The sequence below is a fragment of the Mustela lutreola genome, chromosome 3, assembly GCF_030435805.1.
Source record: "Mustela lutreola isolate mMusLut2 chromosome 3, mMusLut2.pri, whole genome shotgun sequence".
In the NCBI taxonomy this organism is placed as follows: Eukaryota; Metazoa; Chordata; class Mammalia; order Carnivora; family Mustelidae; genus Mustela; species Mustela lutreola.
Window position 1 is genome coordinate 115,799,103 of NC_081292.1, and position 25,407 is coordinate 115,824,509.

A 25,407-nucleotide genomic window follows, 5' to 3' on the forward strand; every position below is an offset into this window, starting at 1 on the left:
ATAAGGGTTCCTTTTTCTCCACATCATTACTAGCATTTATTATCTCTTGTCTTAATAGTAGTCAGTCTGAACAGTACAAGGTGATATCACATCGTGGTCCTGATTTGCATTTCCTTGATGATTAGAGATATTAGCCATTTTATGTGTTCTTTAGAAAAATGTCTATTCAGGTCCTTTGCCCATTTTTAAATTGGGTTTTTCTTTTTTCTTTTTATTTTTTTTTTACTATTGAGTTGTATAAGTTCCTTATATATTTTGGATATTAACCTCTTATTGAGTGTGTTTGCAAATATTTTTTCTTTCTGGAGGTTGTCTTTTCTTTTTTTTTAAAAGATTTTATTTATTTATTTGAAAGAGAGAGAGAGATCACAAGTAGGCAGAGAGGCAGGCGGGGGCATGGGGCAGGGAGCAGGCTCTCTGCTAAGCAGAGAGCCGGATGCGGGGCTCGATCCCAGGACCCTGGGATCATGACCTGAGCTGAAGGCAGAGGCTTTAACCCACTGAGCCACCCAGGCGCCCCTGGAGGTTGTCTTTTCATTTTGCATATAGTTTCATTACTTTATAGAAGCTTTTAGGTTTATATAGTCCCACTTGTTTATTTTTGCTTTTGTTGCTATTGATGTTAAATTCAAAAGACTATAGCCAAGACTGCTATCAAGGAGCTCACCCTCTATTTTTTCGGAAGTATAGTTGACATATTAACTGGAACTGTACAATGTAGTGATTCATCATTATGCAGTGTTCACCACAGTAAGTGTTGTCACCATCTTTCACTATACAGAATCACTACATTATTGATAATATTCCCTGTGCTTTATTTTCCATCCCCGATAACTTACTATTTTGTAAATTAAGTTTATGTTACTTAACCCCCTCACTTATTTTGCCTCTCTTCCCTTTAGGCAGCCATCAGTTTGTTCTCTGTATTTTGAGAGTCTGTTTCTGGGTTTTTTTATTTGTTTTTGTTTTTTTTTAGATTTCACAGATAAGTGAAAATACATGGTATTTGTCTTTTTTCTGTCTGACTTATTTCATGTAGCATAATGCCTTCTAGGTCCATCCATATTGTCAGGAATGGTAGTTTCATCCTTTTTTCTGAGTAATATTCCGTTGTATATATATCTTCTTTATCCATTCATTTACTGGTGGCTACTTGGGTTGCTTCCAAATCTTGGCTATAGTAAAGAATGCTGCAGTAAACATAGGGGCACATATATCTTTTCAAATTTGTGTTTTCATTTTCTTTGGGTAAACACCCAGCACTCAAATCACTGAATTATATGTTATTTCCATTTTTAATTTTCAAAAAAACCTCCATACTGTTTCCATAGTGAATGTACCAATATGCCTTCCTACCAACAGTGCATGAGGTTCCTTTTTCTCCACATCTTTGTCAACACTTGTTATTTTGTGTCTTTTTGATATTACCCATTCTAATTGATGTGAAGTATTACCTTATTGTGGCTTTGATTTGCATTTCCCTGATGATTAGTCATGAGCATCTTTTCATATATCTGCCATCTGTGTATCTTTTTTTGGAAAAATGCCTATTCACATTTCTCTTTTTGTTGGCTTTTTTTGGGGGGGGGGGGAGTACTGAGTTACAGGAGTTGTTTATATATTTTGGATATTAACCCCTATAGGACAGATTATCTGCAAATATATTCTCCCATTCTATACTTTGCCCTTTAGTTTTATTGATGGTCTACTTCGCTGTGCAGAAGCTTTTTATTTTGTTGTAGTCCCACCCATTTACTTTTGCTTTTGTTTCTCTTGCTTTAGGAGACAGATCTAGAAAAATGTTGCCATGGCTAATATCAGAGCAATAACAACCTATGTTCTCTTCTAGGATTTGGATGGTTTCAGGTCTCTCATTTTGGTCTTTAATCCATTCTGAGCTTATTTTTGTGTATGGTGTAAGAAAGTGGTCCAGTTTCCCCAACACCATTTACTAAACAGGCTGCCTTTTCCTCATTGCACATTCCTGCCTCCTTTGTATTTGATTAATTGACTCTATATGTATCTGCTTATTTCTGGGCTCTCTATTCTGTTGCCTTGATTTGTCTATTTCTATGTCAGTATCATATTTTTTTTTAGTTATTAGAGCTTTGTAGTATATCTTGAAATGTAGAATTGTGATACTTCCATCTTTCATCTACTCTTCTCTCAAGTCTGACAATCATCTTTTTGACCATTATTATTTTTTTTAATATTTTATTTATTTATTTGACAGAGAAAGCGATCACAAGTAGACAGAGAGAGAGGAAGGGAAGCAGGCTCCACGCCGAGCAGAGAGCCGGATGTGGGGCTCGATCCCAGGATGCTGGGATCATGACCCGAGCCGAAAGCAGAGGCTTTAACCCACTGAGCCACCCAGGTGCCCCTTGACCATTACTTTTAACTCCTTATAATATAGACTGATGATCAACATTTCATTTAGTTCTTTCCCTTAAGTTTTGTCTCATTTTTAAAAAAGATTTATTTATTTATTTATTTATTTGACAGATAGATAAAGCACCAGTTGGCAGAGCGGCAGGCAGAGGGAGAGGGAGAAGCAGGCTCTCTACTGAGCAGGGAGCCCAATGCAGGGCTCAATCCCAGGACCCTGGGATCACGACTCGAGCTGAAGGCAGCTGCTCAACCGACTGAGCCACCCAGGTGCCCCTTTTCTCATATTTTTTTGTTTGGACGATATTCCTCTGTTTTCATTTTGTTTTACTTTCTGGGTTTGTTTGAATGAATTAGGCAAAGCAGCTACCTCTCCCATTCTGGATGATAGGACGTGTACAGGAATATCCCTGATGTAGACTGTGTATGTCTGATGGTTTGGGCTGGCTGGTTATAGCAGTGAGGGGTGTGGTCTGAAAATTTCCTGAGCGGTCTACTCTGGGTCACTCTGATAAGACGGCTGGGGCTGAAGCAGGCAGAGAGCAGAGGTCCCTGGGTGCTTCACAAAGGGGTGCCCTGGTGGGATAGTTGGAACTGAAGTGGGCATGGGCTGGATGGTCCCCCGGCATTCTGTGCTTGGAGAATCCTGGAGGGATGGTTCCAGCTATAGTCAGTGTGGCGTAGGGGACCTCAGGGCACTGAGGTGAGTTGGCTGGAGCTAAAACAGGTGGAGGCATAGGGTGTCCTGGAGTGCTTTGTGCCTTTATTATCTGGGGAAGTTGGCTGCAGCTGTAATGGGCACAACTAGAGGAGGGACCTGGTGTGCACTGTGTTGGGCTCACCTTGGGGGGACAGCTGGAGCTGGCAGGCATGCGTGTAGGGGCCGTGTTGGGAAGATGTCAGGCTGGTGTGGGCTAGGGACCTGGTGTTTGCTAATGCAGCAGGCTGGCTAGAGTGCTGAGACCTTGAGCCCATCTGTGCCGTCAAGGTAAGGCTGAATGTAAACAGTGGTAATCACTAGCACATGAGTCCGGGGAAAGTTCTAGCAGTTCCTTCGCTGTTTGTTGAATGGCCTAGGGTTAGTTCAGTTGCCTAGTTAGTTAGTTCTTAGTCAAGTTAGTCTAGTTGCCTTTTGAACTGCTGCTCCTTTTCCATGCCACAGCATGGGTGAATCTGTGCATGGCCTCTGTGCTATCTCTTCCTGCTGCAGTTTACATCAGGGCTGGGTTTCCTGTTGTAACTGTGTCTCTGTTTCTCCTGCTGTTTTCTGTGTGGCCTCTCTATCTTGTTGTACAGAAGCTGTTCAATCAGTCCTCAGTTCTTCTTGAGGGGAAGCTGCTCTAGATGTTGGTATAGATTTGGTATGTCTGTGGAAGGAGGTAAGCCAAAGGTCTTCCTAGCCACCATCTCAGACCTAAATCTTCCCTTTTTCCTTTGAGGAGTTTTATTGTTTCAGGTCTTATATTCAAGTCTTTAATCAATTTTGAATTGATCTGTGTACATGGTATAAAGTAGGGGGTCCAGTTTTCCCATCACCATTTATTGAGGAGACTATCCTTTCTCAATTTTATATTCTTGGCTCGTTTGTGAAAATCAGTTGACTCTCTCTAAAATAAATTTAGTAAGGCGGGGGAGGGACACACCTGGGTGCTTCAGTTGGTTAAGTGGCCGGCTCTTGTTTTTTTCAGGTTTGTGAGATCCAGCCTGGTATTGGGCTTCACGATCAGCAGGGAGTCTGCTTGAGGATTCTGTCTCTCTGCCCTTCCCCTTACTGTCTCTAAAATAAAATAAATCTTAAAAAAAAAAAAAGAAAGAAAATCAGTTGACATAGTTTTATTTTTGGGCCCTCTATGCTCTTCTATTGATATATGGATTTGTTTTTATAGCAATACCATAATGTTTTGATTACTACAGCTTTGTAAATAGTTGCAATCTGGAAGCCTGATTCCTCCAACTTTGTTCTTTTTTCTCAAGATTGCTTTGCTATTTTTAGTTTTGTGGTTCCCAACAAATTTTATTTTATTTTATTTTTTAAAGATTTTATTTATTTATTTGACAGACAGAGATCACAAGTAGGCAGAGAGGCAGGCAGAGAGAGAGAGAGAGAGAGAGAGAGGGAAGCAGGCTTCCTACGGAGCAGAAAGCCCGATGCGGGGCTCGATCCCAGGACCCTGAGATCATGACCCGAGCCGAAGGCAGCAGCCCAAACCACTGAACCACCCAGGCGCCCCCAACAAATTTTAAAGAAAAAATTTTTTTCTATTTCTTTGAAAGATGCTACTGGATTATTAATAGGGATTACACTGCATCTATAGATTTCTTTGGGTAGTATGGACTTTCTCATAATATAAATTTTTCCCACCCATGAATATGGAGTATCTTTCCATTTGTGTCTTTTTCTTTTTTTTTTTCATTAAAGTCTGGTAGTTTCAGTGTACATATCTTTTACCTCCTTAGTTAAATGTATTCCTAAGTATTTTATTCTTTTTGATGTTTTTATGGCATTTTTATTTGGCCATAAAATTGGCACATGGGTCATTTCATCTTAAACCATCATTCATTTATTCCATCTGAGAACACTGTTCCTAGAACTGCCACCTTAGTTTAATCTAAAGAGGTAACTTCTTGGGGTGCCTGGGTGGTTCAGTGGGTTAAACCTCAGCCTTCAGCTCAGGTCATGGTCTCAGGGTCCTGGGATCAAGCCCCACATCGGGCTGTCTGCTTGGCAGGGAGCCTGCTTCCCCCTCTCTCTGACTGCCTCTCTGCCTACTTGTGATCTCTCTATGTCAAATAAATAAAATCTTAAAAAAAAAAATAAAGAGTAACTTCCACTGATACCTGACCTACTTAGACCTAAGTCTCACTGCAAGCACCCCATGCTGGAGGAAAAACAGCCTGCCGATTTCTCAGCTCTCAGCCGTGAGGAATCCTAGGTTACCCTGGCAATGAGGCAGAAAACTGCAAAAAGCCTGACCAGCAAAGCAGAAAGGAGAAGAAAGCAAGCCCGACCTAATTTATAAAAGAAACACCGCTATTTGCTCTCATACAATAAAAGTTATAAACCTTAAGAACTCTAAAAGGATAATTCATGATTGGATAATCTTTCTTTAAAAACAAGTCCTCTACATTGTAAAACATCAGCTACTAATGAAGACTGTAAAGTGCTGAAATAAATAAATGAAATTTACATCCAAACAGTATTTACAAACAGGACTTTCATGAATGTAATTCTTCCTTGGGCCTGTAGTTTGTGTAGTTCTAACTCTTACCTCGCATGACTTTGACATTTTGGAGGACTGTACCCTGGTTTTGTTTTATTTTCATGCTTTTATTTTTGAATATCAATGATATATTAGTATTACCACTGTCTTTTTGAAACCTATATCTCCATCTGCTCATGCTTTAATATAAAGTGTTTGATTGTCCTCACTCTTTTTAAAAGAGGTACCAGTAAGATACACTTTTAATAAGACTGGGATTTTAAAAACAAAGTAATAGCCAGGAGATAAAGAGCACTTGGACATTGAATGTAGTTTTATGCATTAAAATTAACTGACAAATGAAGTTCAAGTGACATTCTATGTTTTCAGTTTTTAAACAGTTTTAACAATCACTAGGTTTAACAAATCTAGAACCCCGAATTGTCTACCAATACTGTAGGTCCAATTAGCTTATCTTCAGAAGCATCTTTTCAATAAAGACAATCTGTTAAGAAATAAATAGGGCAACACTCAAAATGTGTGCCCAAAGCCCATTTTGGAGGCAGTCAGTGAGTAAGAGTCTCTCTCGCATACAAACCAGGGTGCTCATGCTTGCCCCCGAATTCCTGGATGATTTGCCTCCGAAATTTCCCTTGTAGTTTTCCAGTACTCTGAATCTACACGCAGCAGTTCATAACCAATACTAATCCAGCAGCATTTCCAAGTATTTTTCAAATACAATCTATGCATAATACCATGATTAAGGTACTGCAGGGGGAAATGAAAGCTCAACAAAACCTGACTGAAACATAATTGAGAGCCTGCCTGAAATCATGAAGATCACAGAAATATTTAGTATTTTATCTCAGTTTGTGTTAAGAACTTTCAAAAGGTATTGGACACTAAAAGCATATAATATGAAAGGGAAAGTTGAATTCTTGATTTTTTGCTCTAAAAATGTTCACTCTTCATATAGAAACATGAAAAAAATGTGTTCGGTTCCTACACATGTAAATCATTTGTCATCCATTCAACTTCACTTCTTCACCAAAAATCTTGTGATGTCTGATCCATGCTTTGATGCTAGAGATTGTCTTCTCCCCTGGCTTCTTTCCTTAGCTTGTCTGGCAGTTCTCTAAAAGTTAAAAAATATAAATGGTACACCTGTTAGGAAGAGAGTACTAGTTCCGGAATCTCAAAAACTTTATTTCATCAGTCTGGAAAAATCTACATTATCACCATGCCCTGTTTCAGTGCTTTGCCCTCAGATGGCACACCACACCACAAGAAGAGGACCCCAATAGCTTCGTAAATGCCCCAAGGTCCTAGGTTCACTTAGGACCAGATGCTTTGGAGAATGACTTACTCCCCATTGAGACTGTGACTCCCTCCCTTTGAGGACTACAGGAGGCCCCAATTCTCCTCATCTAAGTAAGGGCGTACATAAGCCGTCTTGTGATTTCTCCCAGTGTGGTGCATGTAAGCCTACTGGCTTCCCATTCTGGGGTCTCAGAAGCCACTCCCAAGCCAATGCAGAAAAACAAAATGAGGTAGATCAAAACTGGATTCTTCTGCTATTTCCACAAATAAAATTTCTCATGAGAATCTAAAAATGATTACAGAAGGGGTGGGTTTTCTTTTTGCTACACAGTAATTCTCTTAATAGGTCTTGCATGTGCCAATAATTTTCACGGCTGAGAAATCGGATGACTTTTTTCCCAGTTCAGGTATGTGAAGTTATCCAGGTGGCAGGTGTGGGGAGAGAAAAGAGGGTTAAAACTAAAAGCAAAAAACCCTACTTACATTACAAGGTCCATTTTATGTAAAAATTGTATTTGTGAAGAAACTGAGGAACCTAAAATATTAAAATAAGGCTAAAAGTGCTTATACAGTATGAACAATGGCAAAGGATCTGAACAGTTTTTGAAAGTGTCAAACCACTGATTAGCATTTGTAGAACCCTCAGTATCTTTGGTAAACAAAATCGTGGCAGGCCCTTCTTACGCCCTCAGATGAGCACTGATGAGCTTGCTCAGTTCAACGGGCACTCTCGTCCCTCAACAGGGCTGGGAGACAGGAGGAGAACACAGTCCTTTGGGAAACTGCTTGGAGTTAAATTCCTACAGTCAAACCCTTCACTCCATGGTTTTACATTTGAGGATCTAAAGGAACAACCTCAAAACAGAACAGTGTATAAACAGGAAATATAAACCACTTCAATGCTCATCAGTCTGGGAATGGCTAAATAAATTATAGCAGACATATACTCAATAGAATAATGTGTAGCCATTTTGGATGATAAACATAAATGCTTATTATGGGAACATGGGAAAATGCTTAAATCCTGTCACAATTAGGGCGCCTGGGTGGCTCAGTGGTTTAAAGCCTCTGCCTTCGGCTCAGGTCATGATCTCAGGGTTCTGGGATCGAGGCCTGCATCGGGCTTTCTGCTCAGTAGGGAGCCTGCTTCCCTCTCTCTCTGCCTGCCTCTCTGCCTACTTGTGATTTCTGTCTGTCAAATAAATAAATAAAATCTTAAAAAAAAAATAAATCCTGTCACAATTAGAAAAACAGAAAGTGCATATTGAATGTGTGCTTCTTTCTAAGAAAATTTTAATTAGCAGATCCTTTTGCTAAATGGCCTGTTAAAAATCCATGCTACTTGGTAAATAATAGTTGGTAAATAATACTGTTGGTAAATATTTTCCCCTGCGGTTTTAAGCAACAGGTAATAGTTCAAAAAGGTGCCAAGGTTAACAAGTTTTGCACTTTGGCCAAGAGTGTAATGTCTGCATGTTGAACTGAGGCGGGGTGGGGGTGGGGATCCTGGAAAGAATTTATTAATGTTCTCTGACATGTCAGGATAGCCTTAGCTGCAAGCGTCAGCACACACCACTGCCTCAGTTCACCAGTCTGCTGGGCTGATGGTCTGGGTCACTTCCACACCATGTAAGTTACATTCATTTTCTTCTAGGTGGTGGTGACAATTTCCTGTCCTAGAACGAATTCAAAGGAAAGCAGCTTCTCTTCTGTTTGGGACTGGGAACTCATATCAGCCTTGAGAGGAAACTCAGGTGATGAAGGGAATAAAGCCATCTCGGAACCCAGACAAGGGATACGGCTTCATCCACTCAGCCTCCTATGCCTGTGTACACACTTTTCTTTGCTGTCCCAGGATGAAGCCACATGGGTCTGCATAGTGTCACTCACCTCCCTGTGACACACTGTGCACAGCGTCTGCAGGTTGTCCAGGGAGCACTGTCCTCCTCCACCAGATACGGGCTTGATGTGGTCCACCTGCCAGAAATGCCCTTCTCCTGGGCTTCTTATCATTTCATTAAGCTGCAGTAAGAACACAAGATCAGCACTTTTCAACATACGCTGTGGGAACTGGTGGTTTTGCCTTGTGCAATCATGTTTATACAGCAAAATCACAGCAAAAAATACATTAGGATGGCTTTTTATAGCTTTTATTGTGAATAGGAAAAAGCCTCTAGGTTAGCAATTTGAAAGCAATAAAATATGTTTCTGGAAAAAGTTCTTTCTCCCTTACCTAACCCATTTTGAAAAAATTACAAGCAAGTATAAAGTACCAAGACTCCTGACAGATGGGGAAAATTACTTGCTTCTGCACCTTTGAGCTAGTTTAGATAGTCAGTAAAGAAAACTGTGACAAGAATGAGATCAGATTAGAAATTTAAAAAACTTCTGAATATTACTGAGTCAAATAATCTTTAATTATACCTAAAGTCATTTGTTGTTATAAACAGTGAAAGTTCAACAGCTGTCAGCCGGAACCTTTATGCCATTCATCTGGGAACCTCCCCAGTTCCATGGACTGGAACGAAGTTTCCACAACAGATCTCTCTCACTGGCCTATCTAGAATAAACAAAGTTGTCCACGTAAAGCAGCACTATTTAGGCCTGCTCACATATATGCACTTTATATTTTATCTGTGATGACCTACATAAAAATGGGATGTATTTTAACATCCTGCTCGAGGCAGTAAATGCAGCTCAGCATTGTAGTTTTTTCAATATGATAAAGATGAGCATGAAGCCTGTTTGTATTTGCATGGTCTTGGACAAGGCCGAAATTAAAATCGCTGCATGCTGCTGGCCAAGGGAACCTGTGTCATAGTTCTAACACACTTTGTCAGACATGTGGAGGCAGAGGGACCTAACCAGCAGTGCCCAGCCCGAGAGGAGCCCCAAGAGGCAGCAGGCTGGAGCACTGAACTCTCCAGCTGAGGCCAGCCTTGTTAGCAGCAGTTACAGATGGCCGTCTTGTGCATCAAGCAAATGATGCGTTTTTAGGAAAGAATATCCATTTTGTCTGCTTTTTGTAATTATTTTTTTTGCTCACGACAGGCTCGGGTGGACTCTCTAATCCAGAGGTGCTTCTCTATTTCTTCTAGTAGTTCCCAGTCACATGGGGTCAGTCTTCAGCTGTTTAACTCTTAAAACAACCACTCCGTCTCCGGACTGGTCCTCCCCAATTGAGCCCTATGGTGCTCTCTAGCCTTGGAACACTTTTAATAGAATACTATGTAATAACTTCTGTTCCTGGAGAGGAATGTCCTTGTGTCCTTTCATTGTGTGTCTTCTGGAAGACTGCTCTGGGGTAGCAGACAGTTACTGCCGTCTGGCTGACACCCCTGGGATGGGTGCATGTGTCCCTCACCAATTAGACTAAAGGATATTTCGGGAACTCTGGGTATCATGAAAGAAACATTGTATTTCCCTAGCTCTCAAAGTCATGTTAATTCATCTTTGTAGAGATGTTTAACTAATTCTGTCATAATTTGGTGATACTAGGCAAATAAAAATGTCTGATTTGACCAACTGGCAGAAATTTATCCATTACTTTAGTGGGGAGAGAATGGCTCAGGAGTGACTTTTAAAATTAAACATTTTTCTCTAGTCTGAAACTTAGAACTGATTAGATCACAACATTAGAAACCAGTTGAATTTTGGAAATAAAAGTAAAAACTGGTTGTTTTCTAAGAGTAATATTTTTTCCATCAATTGCTCTGCCAAAATTACATTTTACAGTGGGATGAACATAAATATTTTCTTCTCATTGTAATGAACTATATTTTGGGGGTTATCTTCCTCTTGTCATTCAATACTAACATCATGAAAAGTGGAACAACCAGACCATAGGTCCTTCTTGATGGAATGCATGTATCATCTGTTAAGCTCTCTTCCCAAAATAATTTAATCAGAATCTAATTAAGCCACTATATCTTATAACTATTATTCTGGAATCAGGGGGATAGGGAAACATGTCAAATAATACCATGAGGATACAGGAAGACAAATCCATAATGTAGGAAATCCTACAGGCAAATGATTCAGTTTCTTGAATAGTCAATGGTATAAAAAAAGGAATGGGGTGATATTATAGATTAATTGGAAAATAAGAAATATAATGAAGAAATGCAGTGTGTGAATCATATTGTGATCCTAATTTGAACAAAGTAACTGCAAAAAGATATTTTGAGAATCTGGGAAACCAAACCTGGAGTTACTAAGTAATCATAATTGTTTTGGTATGATAATGGGTACTGGGGTACAGGATTATATTTTTAAAAGAGACAAAAAGAAGGAGGGTGGAAGGAAGTCTCTGTGGGAGGTACATAATGGAAGTTTTTAAAGAGCAAATGAGGGGCACCTGGATGGCTCAGTTGGTAGAGCATACAACTCGATCTCAGGGTCTTGAGTTCAAGTGCCACAATGGATGTAGAGATTATTTAAAAAAAAAAAGAAAGAAAGAAAGAAAAGAAAAGAAAGAAAGAAAGAAAGAAAGAAAGAAAGAAATGTTGTCTGGAATTTGCTCTAAAATAATCCCAGGAGAAAAAAACGACTGAGGTGAGGGACAAATGAAAATGAAGGCAAAATGCTGATAACTGTGCAAGTTCGGTGATGGGTCTGTGGGTTGATTTTTCTATTTTTGTATGTATATTTCAAAAACTGCCATATTAAAAAGTTAAAAAAGTTGAGTCAATATTCATCACTCAGTACAATGCAGACTTCTGTCACAGAATTATAATTTACCTGTTCCAGTGGGAGCTTTGAGATCCAGGTAATATCCAGAAGATTCTTTCTCTGGCTTTTGGGGGCATCTCTCAGACGTAAAAAGAGTTCTTGTGCATTCAGATTACATAGCTGACACACACCGTGTTCAACTTCAAATACTTTGGCTCGCAGGTAATTGTTATTAGATCGAATCCAAAACTCTTCCTGACATTTCAGAGAGCAAAACCGTGAATCCCAAGCGTTCACTTTACCCTCTTGCTTAGTTTGGCAAGTGGGTTGCTGACAGCGAAGGCAAAGTGGATTTCCTTCATTATCCACAGCTTGCACATAGCCTTTGGATATAGAAGGCTTCCCAGTGAGAACAGCTTGGGCTTCGCAGGGATTTAGAAATGGGACACATACTCCATCATCAAGGAACTTTCTAGAATTGAGCAAAACATGCAATAAGTAACTAATGAGCACTTAATACCAAAGAGTCACTACTTCAAATAATGAACGGTCTTCAAAGGTTCTGTACTGATAAACAGTAAATGCAGGACCCACAGATTCTGCGATTTCAGTGTGGAAACAACAGAGACTCAGCACTCGATGCTCCAGAAACAAGAGGGAGTCAGCACTCCATGCTCCATGCCAAATAAAGGAAAGAATGGGGGTGTTACAAAATTCATTTGAATACAAATATGCTGCCTCTCTTGGGAATTTAGATATCTTCAAGTTAAACAATCAGACTTGGAAATACCTGGGGAAGCTGGCAAATGAGAAGTTAGAAAATTCTTTTTCAGGCTGAGAAAGGACAGACTAATGTGAAACCCCACCCGAAGCTGGGGCTCCTATGCTCTGCATGTGTTGGGACCACACACCGCAGCAGGACAGAGAGGTCATCTACTAAGGCTTCCATGACACCCTGTGGCAGTCCCTGCTGGCCTACAGCAGACAGGCACACCCACAGAATGACAGAGCCAAGGTGCTAACAGAGTTTTTAGGAACTGGAATGGAAGATTTGCTAAGTATGTGCCTCTACAGGTAAATCCAGATTTGACTAAATTAAAATGAGAAATGAAACACGACAGAACATGCACTCAATTTGTTAAAAGGAAAAGGCACATTCCTCAATTATGTTGAAAGGTACTACACGGAATTACCACAACTGCTTGCCTATTTTCCATGGCTGTTTGTTAGAAGTGTTAAAAAGAAAAAGCTTCTTGGGATAGAAAGAGCTCATGCCTGGGAACATCTAGTGTCTTTGGGTGGGTCACTTGGTCTACCTGGTCTCAGGGTCCTTCTGATGTCTAAGGTGAGGACATCCTACTCCTCACAGGGTTACTAGGAGGATGGAAGAGCTACCATACCGTGAAAGCTCTTTCTAACCTGTTAAGTGGCCACATCAAGGTCAAGCATGATCACAAACATGAATACAGAACTCTAAAGGAGGACACATAGTACTATGGTCCTCCTCATAAACAAAACCTTACTGTGTAGGAAGTTCCTGTGGCCCGGACTCCTTTGTGATGAGACGGACACGGCCCCCATCCTTCTTCACTTTGTCCAATGATGCTACAGCAACATCTTCTTTGGTGATGTATCTAAAACAATTACATGTTAAGTAGATTTCCTCTCTTCTAAGTTTTTCTATTTCATGCTTCTATTCCTCCTTGTAAAAGCAAGAGGAAAAAAGGCAAGACAGGAGCCTTCGTGGTGCTAATTACCAATATTAGGGAATATTTCCTACCTTTCCATTGGCCTCCATGTGTGGGAAACACATTTCTGTTCCAAAGTGGTTTTTTCTAGATTTATTTTTTTAAGTCTTTTCAAGAGTCATTCATTATCCTCTGGACCAGTTTTCACTTTGGGGACAAGAGGAGTGGGTGTAGGGATAAGAACCAAATCCATGCACAACTAACTGACAGCTGTGAGTAAATAGCTTGCCACGCTGCGTGGAGAATCTCTCACTGCATGTGTACCTCCCTCTTGGCCTTTTCGTCCAAGTTCCTTCAGCCACCTTGGTCAGTTACAACAGGGTATCAGCGTACTGGGGAAAAGTGACTCTCTTTTTAGTTAACCAGGTTTCATCACATCTTCTATATTCCTAAGGCTGTTTCCATTATTATCAGCCATACAGGGTTTATGGAATCTTCCATAATAAATAAAGCCACTCTTGATGTGGGATTCAGAACCTTATTACACAACACTACTGATCCCACACAATGGTTTAGGGACTGGAAGTAAAGAGGAAAGTTATTCCAATTAAAGGTGACGGGGGAATTTAAGTAGGTAAAATGCAATTACCCAATTAATTTCTTCTAATTAGCATGGCCCACTTTCTCTGGTAGTTTACACTTATTGTAATTTTTTTTCCTTTTTAATTAGTTTAAACATGAATTTCTTCATATTTCCAAGTACTTCTTAATTTGGTATCTTGACAATAAAGTTAAATCACAATGGAATTGTGTAATTGTAGGTAAGATCTTAGAAATTTGCTTTTCTGTTAAAGTAGATTTAATAACAGATTTGGTTTTTATAAACTATTAATTTTTTGACTAGCTGATACATGCACGTATTTCAAAATTCAAAAGGTCGGCAGTGGTGTCTATGGTGAAGAGCAAGTTTCCCATCCATTCCCATCCCTCCTCCAAAGTTACCTCTGTGATCAGTTTTTAACACATCCTCTTAGAATGTTTTTCTGTGTATAGGTTTGTACCTTTTATTTTCTTGGTATTTTTACTGACATATACCATAAAATTTCCCATTTTAAAGTTTACATTTCAGGGCATTCTAGTTCATTCACAAGGTTGTCCAGCCATCACCACTAATTCCAGAACATTTTCATCACCCCAGAAAGAAACCTGTATTCATTAGCAGTCACTCCTCATTATACTTTTTTTTTTTTTTTAAAGCAAATGGTAGCATAATAAACACGCTAATCTCCACCTTGTTCTTTTTTACCTACACATCCGAGAGGTCTTTCCAGATTAGTACATACGGGTTGCCCTATTTTTTAATGATGACATGTTATTCCATTATTTCAATAAACCATATAATATGTTTATCGCTGTTCTAGTCTCTGCTATCTCAAATAGTGCTGTAATATCCCCACACTTATTTCTACACATTAAATCCTTGTAGAATAAATTTTCTGGAAGCAGAATTGCTGGGTCAAAGGTCTTGGGTACTTTAAATTTGGACAGATTTTGACACATCGCTTTCTCCTTTGGGTTTATACCAACCAATAGAGGGGCTTACTGGCAATGTGGGAGAGGACCTGTTTCCTCACACTTAAACTAGCACAAGATCTGTCAGTTAAAAACATCTTTGCTAACGGTGATACATATCTCCTTATAGCTTTAAATCTGCATTTCTCCTGGGAGGAGTGACCCTCTTTTCATATATTTGCATTTCTACTGGTGTGTTATTCTAAAAGCAAAAGAAAAAAAGAATCACAGTGAATTCTTCCAGAATTCTCTAACTTGCCCTTTTGGTTCCCAAATTTCCCATATCCCCTCATCCCCCAATTCTTCAACCATTTCATTCCCTCGACAAAAGCACTTCACTAAAGTATTTCAGTGGATTCTAATGAACTCAAACACTTCCTGGCTTTGAGGGGCAAGGGGATATTAAGCCTTGCCTCAGGTATTATTCAGTGTTTAAAAGCTTCGAGACCTAATTCAGTAACTTTAAAAGATGCTGAGAAATCTATTCAGAGATTTAAGAGCTAAAAATAACCTTTCCTACAAGAGATTTAAGCACAAAATTCTGGAAACCACAAGAAAGAGATCAATCAACCCCAAAGCGGGAGGTTGGCATCTTCTCAAACATGGCTGTGTTACCACCATTTAATTTTCCATTGAGGTTTGCTGGGAAGCTGATGTAAGTGTACCACCTCTCAAAAGGATTAGGGTAAGAATAGGGAAGGGGGAACACTGCCTACTGAAGTAATTCCTGGGTGGGCATGGCAGTATTAGAGAAGAGAAGAGTATGTTGGAAAGTGGCCACAACAGTGAAAACAGTGCTGGGCTCTAGGATGCTGACCTGCTTTGGGGGTCAAAAGAAATCGCTGGCATCCTAAACCCAACAGGGCTCCAAGGAAAGCAGGCCTGCCTTTGACAAATGGGAACTAAGCAACTGGAACAAGAGCTGGTGACCTTGGCTTCCATTCACATTTAAGACAGAGCTACTCAAAGCTAACTGCAAAATCTGAGCTTGGAAGGGTTCCGTGCACGAAATGGTGTGTATCACTGCAGGATAATCTGGCTGGAGATCTAGCCACTGCTTAAAGTTAGTGTCTGTGTGTCTTTATTCTAAGGCCATTCCATTTTTTTAGAGAGGAATCCTCTAATTTTCTGCTCAGAAGTAAAATGTGTGTAGTACCCTGGAAGTGAAGAAAGGGGCCTGGCAAGTGCTGGTTTCCAATAGAACATCTCTTCCTTTATCTCTACTAAGCCTGGTGTTTCCAAGGCTGGTGCCTCCCTGGCTCAGTTTCAATAGAAAGTAGACTGGTAGGACAATGGGAGGGCAAGGCATCCAGTGTCTACCTGCTCCTCAGACAGACTTCCAGTCAGGGCTGTTGCGCAGCCCAATCTCTCACACCTGCTTTAAGAGAGACACAGTTATGCCAAGTCACGGGACCTGCTGGGGTTGTCCAGCAAGAACAAGCACGCTTCCCCAAAGCACACCCCTCTGCGGGCACACAGTTTTGTTTTCATTGCTCTGCTAAGTCCACTTCCCTAGAGCCTTCCCTCTCTCCCGCTTTCTCATCAGTCACTGAGGTCTCCAGATCTACCTCTCGGCACCACTCCCCATCCTCTGTCCTCCATTCCCATCACTCCTAATGTCTCTTAACTTATGTGGGAGGCAGTATCTTAACCATCTCTCCCTAGGACTCCTCCTGTCTCCCATATTCAGGCAAGCACTCATCTAGGTCCTGTGGTAAAGGGTTTGTAGATGTGATTTGGGTTACTAATCAGCTGACCTTAAGAAAGGGAGCAATTCCAAGAATGAGAAGGATTTGACACACCATTGCTGGCCCAGGGATGTAGGAACTCCTCTGTTAGAACTAGAAAAAAGCCTCTAGAAACTAAGGGCAAGCCGCACTCTGACAGCCAGCAAGAAAACCCAAGTCCTGCAATCACAAGGAACTGAATTCTGTCAACGACCTCACTGAGGGTGGAAATGGACTCCGGACTCTCAGGGAGAGTCCAACCTGCTGACACCTTGAATTCAACCTTAGAAAATCCAGAGCAGAGAAACCAGTAGAGCCAGCTCAGGCCTCTGACGTACAGAGCTGTGAAAGAATACATTTCTGTGGCTTTGAGCTGCTAAGTTTGTGGTGATGTGTTACATAAGGCAGTAGAAGAAAGCCAATGCAACCTGCTTCCGTATTTCAGGTCCTCCCTTTTGATCTCATTTCGCAACTGCTGGCAGGGCGAGCTCTGGAAAACAAGTCCGACTGATGACTCTGCTGCTTGACACAGGTCTTAGCTTTCATATAGCATCTCCATAAAATTTGATAGGTAACGCCGTGTGCCTGACTTGGGTTTGTATTGGTTTCATAACTTCTGCTTTTACACCTGCTCAGCCAGCTTTCTTGGGTGGTTCTCTAAGTGGTCGTCCATGTCTGATGGGGAGGCAACAAGTCTAGAAATGGCTGGAGTGGGCTGTAAATTTAGTTAAGAAGGAGATTAAGGTCATGCATAGAGAAGACCAATACTGCAACTAAGACGGTGGTGAGGACAATGAGAAAATATAGGAAACAGGATTGAGAGGAACAGCATAGGCAGGCATCATGCTTTCTGTTACACACGGGTGGGTATCTGTATGTGTAGGGGTGTGTGTGCATGTGTGTATATATACATATATCAACATACACATATATTTTAAATGTCTTTTTTTACATAAAGTAATAAGCATTCATGGGAAATACTTAAGCACTATGGAAGAGTTTAGATGAGTCCCAAACTGGCAGCTTCTAGACAAATCCAACCAGTCAAAGGGCTTTAACTGATTCATATAGTATTTTACCTTTAGCCTGAATTTGAATGACTTCAGATGGTTTAGGCATTTCCCAATTTGTCATACTTTCCCCCCTACCTCAACCTTTTCTGGTTTTACACTTGATCTCATGTGTTCATTTATGGTTCCTGCTTTGCTTTTAGTCAAAGGAGTTTGCGATCCAGGCCTAAAGTATACAGTCCCTACTATCTCCACGACTCCTCTATTATATGGTCTATAGCAAGACCCCTCATCAGGGGCACTATCGACATTCTGAAACAGATAATTTCTTGGGAGTGCAGTTCTGTTCACTGTAGGATTTTCAGCAATATCCCAGGCCTCTAGCCACTACATGTTCCCCAGTTGTAGCCCCTAATTATAAGAAACTAAAATGTCTCCTAACATTGCCATCCTGGGGGAGTCAAAGTGCCCTCAGCTGAGAACTACTGTCTTAAAGAAACCTCTAATAAGAGTTTCTAAGGTACCCTTCTAGATACTTTCTGTGTCATAACAGCAATTACATATATCTGTATCTCCATCCTTTTTTTTAACACTTATTTTTACTCTTAATAATGTATCACAAGTATCATTCCTTCTTCTCACATATGACTATACCATATGCCACATTTTGCAACAGCTGAAGGGATCTGTCACTGTACAGGGATACAAGCTGGATGATCAGCTGCATCTTCTCACGTATCATTGCTGGATGTTTTTTACCTGTGTGCATGGACAAGGCTAGAGACTGTAAACTGGTGGGGTGAAGACACATGACTGGTGTGTGGAGACAGCAAGAGTGACAGGAGCTTGTTCTGCCACGTGGCTGTTCAGTTTGGTGCTTTGGGATCTCTTCCCATGCAGGAGCTGGGCAACAGAACAGTGGACTGTGCATCGCTGCTTCCTGCTGAGGGGACAGTCTACAGAGAAGGGGGCCTGAGGTCCTGCATGGTATGCCTGAGCAGGGCAGAGATGACTAGGTAGCCAAGAAAGGAAAAGTACATGTACAGGATTAGGAAAAAACCTGTAATGATTAAGGTAAAACATAGACAGGACACACTTGATCTTTTGCTTCTGGCCATGGGCAAGAGACTAGTTCCCTGCCACCCTCTAGGTGCTGATGTGACAAGAACTGGTCCCCTGCTGCATGGCACCCAGATTCATGCTACAGGGGCACAGGGCAGTGGCTCTTCTAACAGGGATGTGTCTTTCTGTCGGTAAACTGTGTCCTGGCTTTGGCAGGTCACAGGTCACACCGTCTGTCACTCTGGCATCTCTTCTGATAAGTGGGGATTCATGGGAACCAAGACCCAGAAAACCTGATCTTTCCAGCAGATCTGATCAAATTCACAAAATATCTAATTATGGTGCTATAAAACAAGCTGTTATTTTATGTATGATTTTCTCTTAACTCATCAGGATTTATTTCATTAGCGATGACATAAAACGTCTCAGAACCCCGCCCCCCAACCCTGTGCCATGCCCGCGGCAGAAATAACCATGACAAATAATGAACTACAAAATAAAAAAGAAAGACAATGCATACCTTTTCGTACTATTTTGTTTGGTTTGTTGCTTTGTGATCTCTTCCAAAGCAAGAAGTGGGCTACAGAAGAGCTGCCCGCTTTTCCTGATAATCTTTTGCTTCATGGCCGTTAGACTACTCCATTCTCGAACAAACCTCAAAATCTGCCAGAACATGAGATAATGAAAAGAGTTTCCAGCTCACCAGGCATCTTCCTTTGAAAGTAAAGCCCCTTATCCCATCAGAAAACTGCTGTTTTATTATATCCCCAAATAGGTTTCCAAATGCTACAATTTCAGGCTTTCTTCAGTTTGATGCATCTTCACATCTATTGTGAAATACCTGTGGCCAGTTCTGCAGAGGTCTCTTTCAACGCAAAGACTCAAAAGGTGCATTTTAGGACACCCAGCATATGTCCTTAACACACACGGGGACCAATGGCAACAATGTGCTCAGCGAGACGGAAAGAGGTCCGGCTGTCAGAAGCACAAAGCCAGCAGGGCCCCGGCAAAAGTGGTCTTGGGGAGAGCGGGTCTAAGAGCAGCGGCGGGCTTCAGTGCCACATCTGAGAACTGCTTTATCTGACTACCTGACTTCTCACAGGAAGATAGCCAGCAATAAATCTGGGACATTTTTACCTGCGTTGCTCTTATTATTAGTCAATTGTACGTAACTGGCTATTTTCTGGGAATCTGAGTGAGAATCAGGATTCAATGATATCAGAGAAAGTAGCTCACTGCTACCTCTTCCTTGATGGGTGCAACTGAGCCATGGGCAATGTTTGCTTTCCACTCCAAGGACAGAAATGTAATCGCTATTTTCTCGTAAAAAGTGGTACTCTGCATGCTGCCAGCCCCACATGCACTGGCCCTTCTTAGCAGTGAGGATCAATCCGCCACAGATGAGGCTTAAGGCCTCCCAAGCAGATCGTTGGCCTACGGCTGTGGGCTGGTGCTTCTGAGGGTGCCAGGGTCCCCCCGCACGGCATCGTCCCTGCTTTCAGAATTTGTTATTGGTAGAACTTAACCGTCAGAGATAAAATGAGATTGTGTCAGATACGAATATCACAGTTGCTAATCCTGTGAAGGAGAAATTAAATGATGTGAGGATAATTCTATCCACAGAAACAGCAACCCTAGGTGTGATCACTCACCAAGGAAACAGATCTCACATTTATTCTCAGCACCAAGGTAAATCACAGGCAGCACCCGCACTGACAAAAATGCGACCAGTGATTTGACTCTGCACGAGGCCAGGAGGTAACTTTGCCTTTCTTAAACTCAAAATGGTCTTAAAGTACTCAACAGATTTTAACTTAAAACAAATGCATAGGACTAGTCTTACCAAGGAGCGATTCTGTTTCAGCTGAAAGGTTGCTGGCAAGTCTTCCCAAAGGTCTAATTTTATATCCAAAGGAATGAAGTTACAGTTCATTTGGCTTCCATCCTGATTATAGATTAGGAAGGCATTATTAATCCAACTGGTCTGTAGGCCCTACTAATTATTTTAAAAGTAAAGAATTATATTCCCGCACAACATTCCCAGTCTCTAACAGATAAATGAAGGTAGCACACTGTAACAAGGTTCTACCCACACAGCTGCCCTGCACAGATGCCGGGTGACGGGAGGGGACAGGCTCCCCAGACCCTCTGAATGCCCCACTGCTCTCCCTCTTAAGGGTAACAATACCACGTAGAGGGCTGTAGTTAAACATGAGGTTTAAATATGGGTATTTCTTTCATAAAGGGGAAGAAAAACCTCTGCATATGAAAATCCATTGCATCAACAAAAGCTGAATCCATACTGGAATTCCCTCAGCTCAAAAGAAAGAGCTTCCACAATCGCTTTGGAAAAAACACACAAAAAGCGCTTAACATATTGATTCAAAGATTAGACATGTAATGGTTAACTCTAAACTCTGAATCAGAGTTGGGATTCTGGCTAACATGAATAGATCTTTGGAGGGATACTGTTACTACAACATAGGATGCTAACAGCTGTTACTGATCTTCCTTTTAAGGGGTTTTTATCCAAATTCCTACTTCCGGATTTACCTCAGCTCAGTTTATAGCTGTGAATGGACCCGTTCGTGTGTCCTTTGCTTAGTGTCTCATGTTTAGAAGATTGAATAACATTTTACGGTAAAGGGACACGCAAGTATTTAGCTCATTCATAAAAATGCACCTGAGACTGTTAAAAGAGAGAAGTCAAGAAGGTGAGGGGGCCCACGTGACACAGGCTGGATGCTAGAAGATGGGCCAGCAAAGCTGTCACACCAGGACTTTGCGGTTTCTCTCCTCCCTCCACCCGAAGGATGGAACTTTGATTGAATGTAGAAACATTGATCAGATGACCCAGGATGCAGAGCTTTCACTGTACAGAATAGAAAGTGTAAGAAGTTTAAGGGCTTCTGAATTCTGTGTTGTACTCTTCCTGGTGTCTGCCTTTTGGTTTCTTGACCTTCAGTCCCCTTTGGGGACCAGTTCTGTTATTCTCACATGGCGGTCTGAGAAGGCCTTGGGGACGGGGGTCCAAGCCTTAAAGAGAAGCATCATTCACTGCCTGGCTTCGTTCCTGGTGTCTCTCTCTTGGCTGTGGTCCCATGAGAGAAGCAGCGTGGGTCTTCTGGCATTCACGATCATAGTCATTTCCTAATCTTCTAGAAATCCCTTCTAATTATTAATTGGCAATGGAGGTTATAACATAACCTGCCATCTATCTATATTTCTATTTGGTTTAGTGTAAAACCTGTAATCTAAGTTATCTTGAAAAAAGGCATTCTTTCAGTAGGCTGGCTCATGATGGTATGAAGTTATAAATATTATATTATTAGTACCTATAAAGATTAGAAATTTGATACTGTAGACCAAACAGAAGTACTCATCATCTCGGCAAGTTTTTCCTCAAATACTCACACTAGGTTGCCTAGGCCAAAGATTCTCACAGGGCCCTGAGAACACTTCAGGGGATCCACAAAGGCAAAAGTGTTTTCATAATAACGGTAAGACAACATTTGCCCTTTCACCCTCATCCTCTCACAGATGCACAGTGATTTTCCAGGGACAGATAAGATAGGAGAATCCCAAAGTCTTCTAATAAAACTCGAGAGAAATTGCTAACAGTGTAAAACAATGCAGGGGTGTCTGGTTGGCTCAGTTGGTTAAACACCCAACTCTTGATTTCAGCTCAGGTCATGGTCTCAGGGTCCTGGGATCCAGCCCAGGTCAAGCTCCTGCTGAGTGTGGAACATGCTTGTCCCTTTCCCTCTGCTCCTCCCGATGTTCTCTTTCTGTCCCTCTAGAATAAATAAATTTTTTAAAAATCTTTAAAAAAAATGTAAAACAATGCCAACTCTCCTCACAGATATAACTCAGAGGAACAAAATCTCCTCGGGGTTCTCAACAAATTTTGAAAGTACAAAGAGCTCCTGAGACTAAAAAGTTTGAGCACCACAAACCTAGACTATGGCATGCAACTGAGCAATCAAATTTTTAAAGCTTCCTAGAATGTATTTGACGTGGATGGGCAGAGTCAGGCTTCTGCAATGGTGCTGTGGCTGCTACAAATGATCCGAGAAGGATCTAACTTTTTTTTCAAAGTACAGTTGACATGATGTTACATAAGTTTCAGGTGTACGACATGGTGATTTGACAAGTCTATACATTACGCTGTGCTCACACAAGTGTAGCTGCCATCTGTCACCATACAACACTATCACAGTATCATTGACTGTACTTCCTGTGCTGTCACTTTCATCCTTATGACTTACTCCATAATCGGAAGCCTGTAACTTTCACTCCTCTTCACCCATTTTGCCAGCCTCCCCACCCTGTCCCCTCTGGTAACCACCAGTTAGTTCTCTGATTTGGGGTCTTTTTCTGCTTTGTTTGTTCCTTTGTTTTGCTTTCTTAGATTCCACACAAAAGGGAAATCATGAGGTATTTGTTTTTCTCTGTCTGACTTATTTCACTTACCATCACACCCTCCCTTGTCCATCCATGTTGTTGCAAGTGGAAAGATCTTGTTCTTTTTTTAATAGCTGCATAATATGCCATTGTGTAGCTGTGTAGCTGTGTGTGTGTGTGTGTGTGTGTGACAACTAGAGCTCTTACTGAGAGTTCCTTATGGCTAGCCATAGTGCTAAGCGATTTATAGGAATTTGTTCATGTTAACCTTGCCTTGCAACAACTTCTCTTCACATTTTCCAGTTGAGGAAACCGAGGCACAAAGGAGTTAAGGAATAGGTTCAAGATTCCACACTCGGTAACAGATATGAATTGAGGCAGTTTGGCCCTGAAGTCTGTGCTCTTAACTACTATATGCTGTTTTTCCTCTCATTATCTTTAGATTTAACAAAGGAATTTTAGAATTAGCTTAAGAAGAAAAAGAACCAGATACCTATCTCATTGTTAATGAAATTAAATATTTCCAATGAAACATGAAAAAAAAGGAAGTCTTTTGTATGTTTCAAGTACAGAATCTGCATAATGCTTACCTTAGTATAGAGGTGAATCCGGTCCGTATTCCTACTTGCACAGAACATTAAGGTTTCATACACTGGCAAGTTGTCTGAACTCTTCAACTGTTCTAATTAAGAAGATAAAAAAGGACCTGAAGGCTTACCTCTCCTCTAACCAAAATAGCTTATTTCAATCTTCTATGGGTTAGAATGATGAAAAAGCTATATAAAATGTATCACCGTATTTGACAAAGAACACGTGTCTGCACTTAAAATAAAACTGTGATGGCAAGCCACCTAAGACCACACTGGCTTATATAGAAACCAGTTGCTTTGCACTTTTGCTAATGACTCTACAAGAGAGAAATAAATTCAGAATTAGCTGAAAAGATATGAGTTAGGTATGAGAGAGAATTTCCTGCCACTAAGAGTTGTTACTGGTCTTAAAGGAGTCTAGAATCTGGGCTTCTCCAAGAGTGGTTTTAAGTTGGGACTGCAGGAGCACCATTTTGGTTGCTGGCAGCAATCCAGCCTGTGAAATCCCACTTAAATGCCAGATTCCCTATAACCCCGTGCTTCACATTCACCAAAGGGGATATGTGGACAAGCTTTTTTCCTGATAATCTTATTTACCACCTCTCAGTCTCACTAACCAATATATATGGAGAGAGAGAGGGTCATCACAGTGGATCTAAATAATAATTAACGGTTAACTCTTATCAAGTACTTACAATGTGCCAGGCACTTTTCTCAGTACATACATTAACAGCTTTCAGAAATAAGTAGTGCATTTTACGGAGGAGAAAACTGAGGCACATTAATTTGCCCAAAGTCACACCACCAGTAAGAAGGCTTCAGACCAGTAACGTGGCTACAGAGCTTGTGCCCTTAACCTCTGCCACAGTTCCTAAATGACTTCCATCATCATCATTATTTTTTATTTTTTCTTCAGTGACCTTTTAATGTGTTCCCCTAGATCTAGAAGTCTATGATTTTTCACTCTACTTGGCAACCTTATCATATTTTAATTTTTCTAGTCAAGCCACTGGTCATTTTACAAACTTGGGACTATTCCCATATTTCATAAGTTCAAAAATGTCATTTTTTCCCATGCTTTAACATCTCAAAAATTGGCATGTTATACAGCCAATAATCATGTCATTTTATAATCACTGTTGGCCAGGTGACAGTTGTGAAGTGGTTGTCACTGCCTGAGCACACATGAGCTTAATCATAACTACAATACCACTGTACAATACTTCAACACCACACTTGAGTCAAATGTGTTGTTTGTTATTACATGAGTTGAATTTAATTACCTCTAAAATGTCTTCAAAATGTTTTACTATGATTTGGTATTGAAATAAAAAGTCAACATGCATACCAAAAATTTTTGCACATAAAGCAGGAGAGCATAAATTTGATATTAAAGAAGTAAATACGGTATCATTTGAGGAATAATCAAAATTTTTTTATATTCTTGCAAAGGAATAAACAAGTGCTTCATGGAACCCAAGGAAAGGAGATCCCTGCAGACAGAGAAGGCTCTCTCACATCTGGATCCTGAGATGTGCAGAAGGGCTGCCTAGTACATGCCAAACACAACAAGTGAGGGCAGAAGGACTGCCGAATCCCCCAGGACAATGAAAGAACTATCAAAGCAACAGAGGGTAAGACCTGGTCTGGGATCTCATTCGGGAATTAAGTCATGATTTAATTTTTAGAGTTTCTTTCTTAATGTACATACAATAAGTGCATCATACAATCAGTCCATCTTCAGATCTTTTGAAGAACCACGGTTAATGCATTAA

At 40.8% G+C, this 25,407-nt stretch overlaps 1 protein-coding gene and 1 long non-coding RNA gene across 4 annotated transcripts in view; one reads left to right on the forward strand and one right to left on the reverse strand.

Moving 5' to 3' along the window:
• The window catches only part of LOC131826961 (uncharacterized), a 36,877-nt gene extending 25,854 nt beyond the window's left edge, over positions 1–11,023 (forward strand). Inside the window, exon 2 of the long non-coding RNA XR_009351813.1 lies at positions 2,506–11,023. This is a non-coding gene — a long non-coding RNA (uncharacterized LOC131826961). The remainder of the gene's footprint in view (positions 1–2,505) is intronic.
• The window catches only part of ZRANB3 (zinc finger RANBP2-type containing 3), a 320,871-nt gene continuing 301,297 nt past the window's right edge, over positions 5,834–25,407 (reverse strand). For all 3 annotated transcript variants that reach the window (XM_059166728.1, XM_059166729.1, XM_059166730.1), the window contains 7 exons: positions 23,633–23,724; positions 20,482–20,583; positions 19,159–19,301; positions 13,103–13,213; positions 11,649–12,051; positions 8,799–8,930; positions 5,834–6,723 (listed from right to left, as the gene is read on the reverse strand). In XM_059166728.1, coding sequence (XP_059022711.1) covers positions 6,625–6,723; positions 8,799–8,930; positions 11,649–12,051; positions 13,103–13,213; positions 19,159–19,301; positions 20,482–20,583; positions 23,633–23,724 — 1,082 coding nt within the window. In that variant the 3' untranslated portion in view covers positions 5,834–6,624. The remainder of the gene's footprint in view (positions 6,724–8,798; positions 8,931–11,648; positions 12,052–13,102; positions 13,214–19,158; positions 19,302–20,481; positions 20,584–23,632; positions 23,725–25,407) is intronic.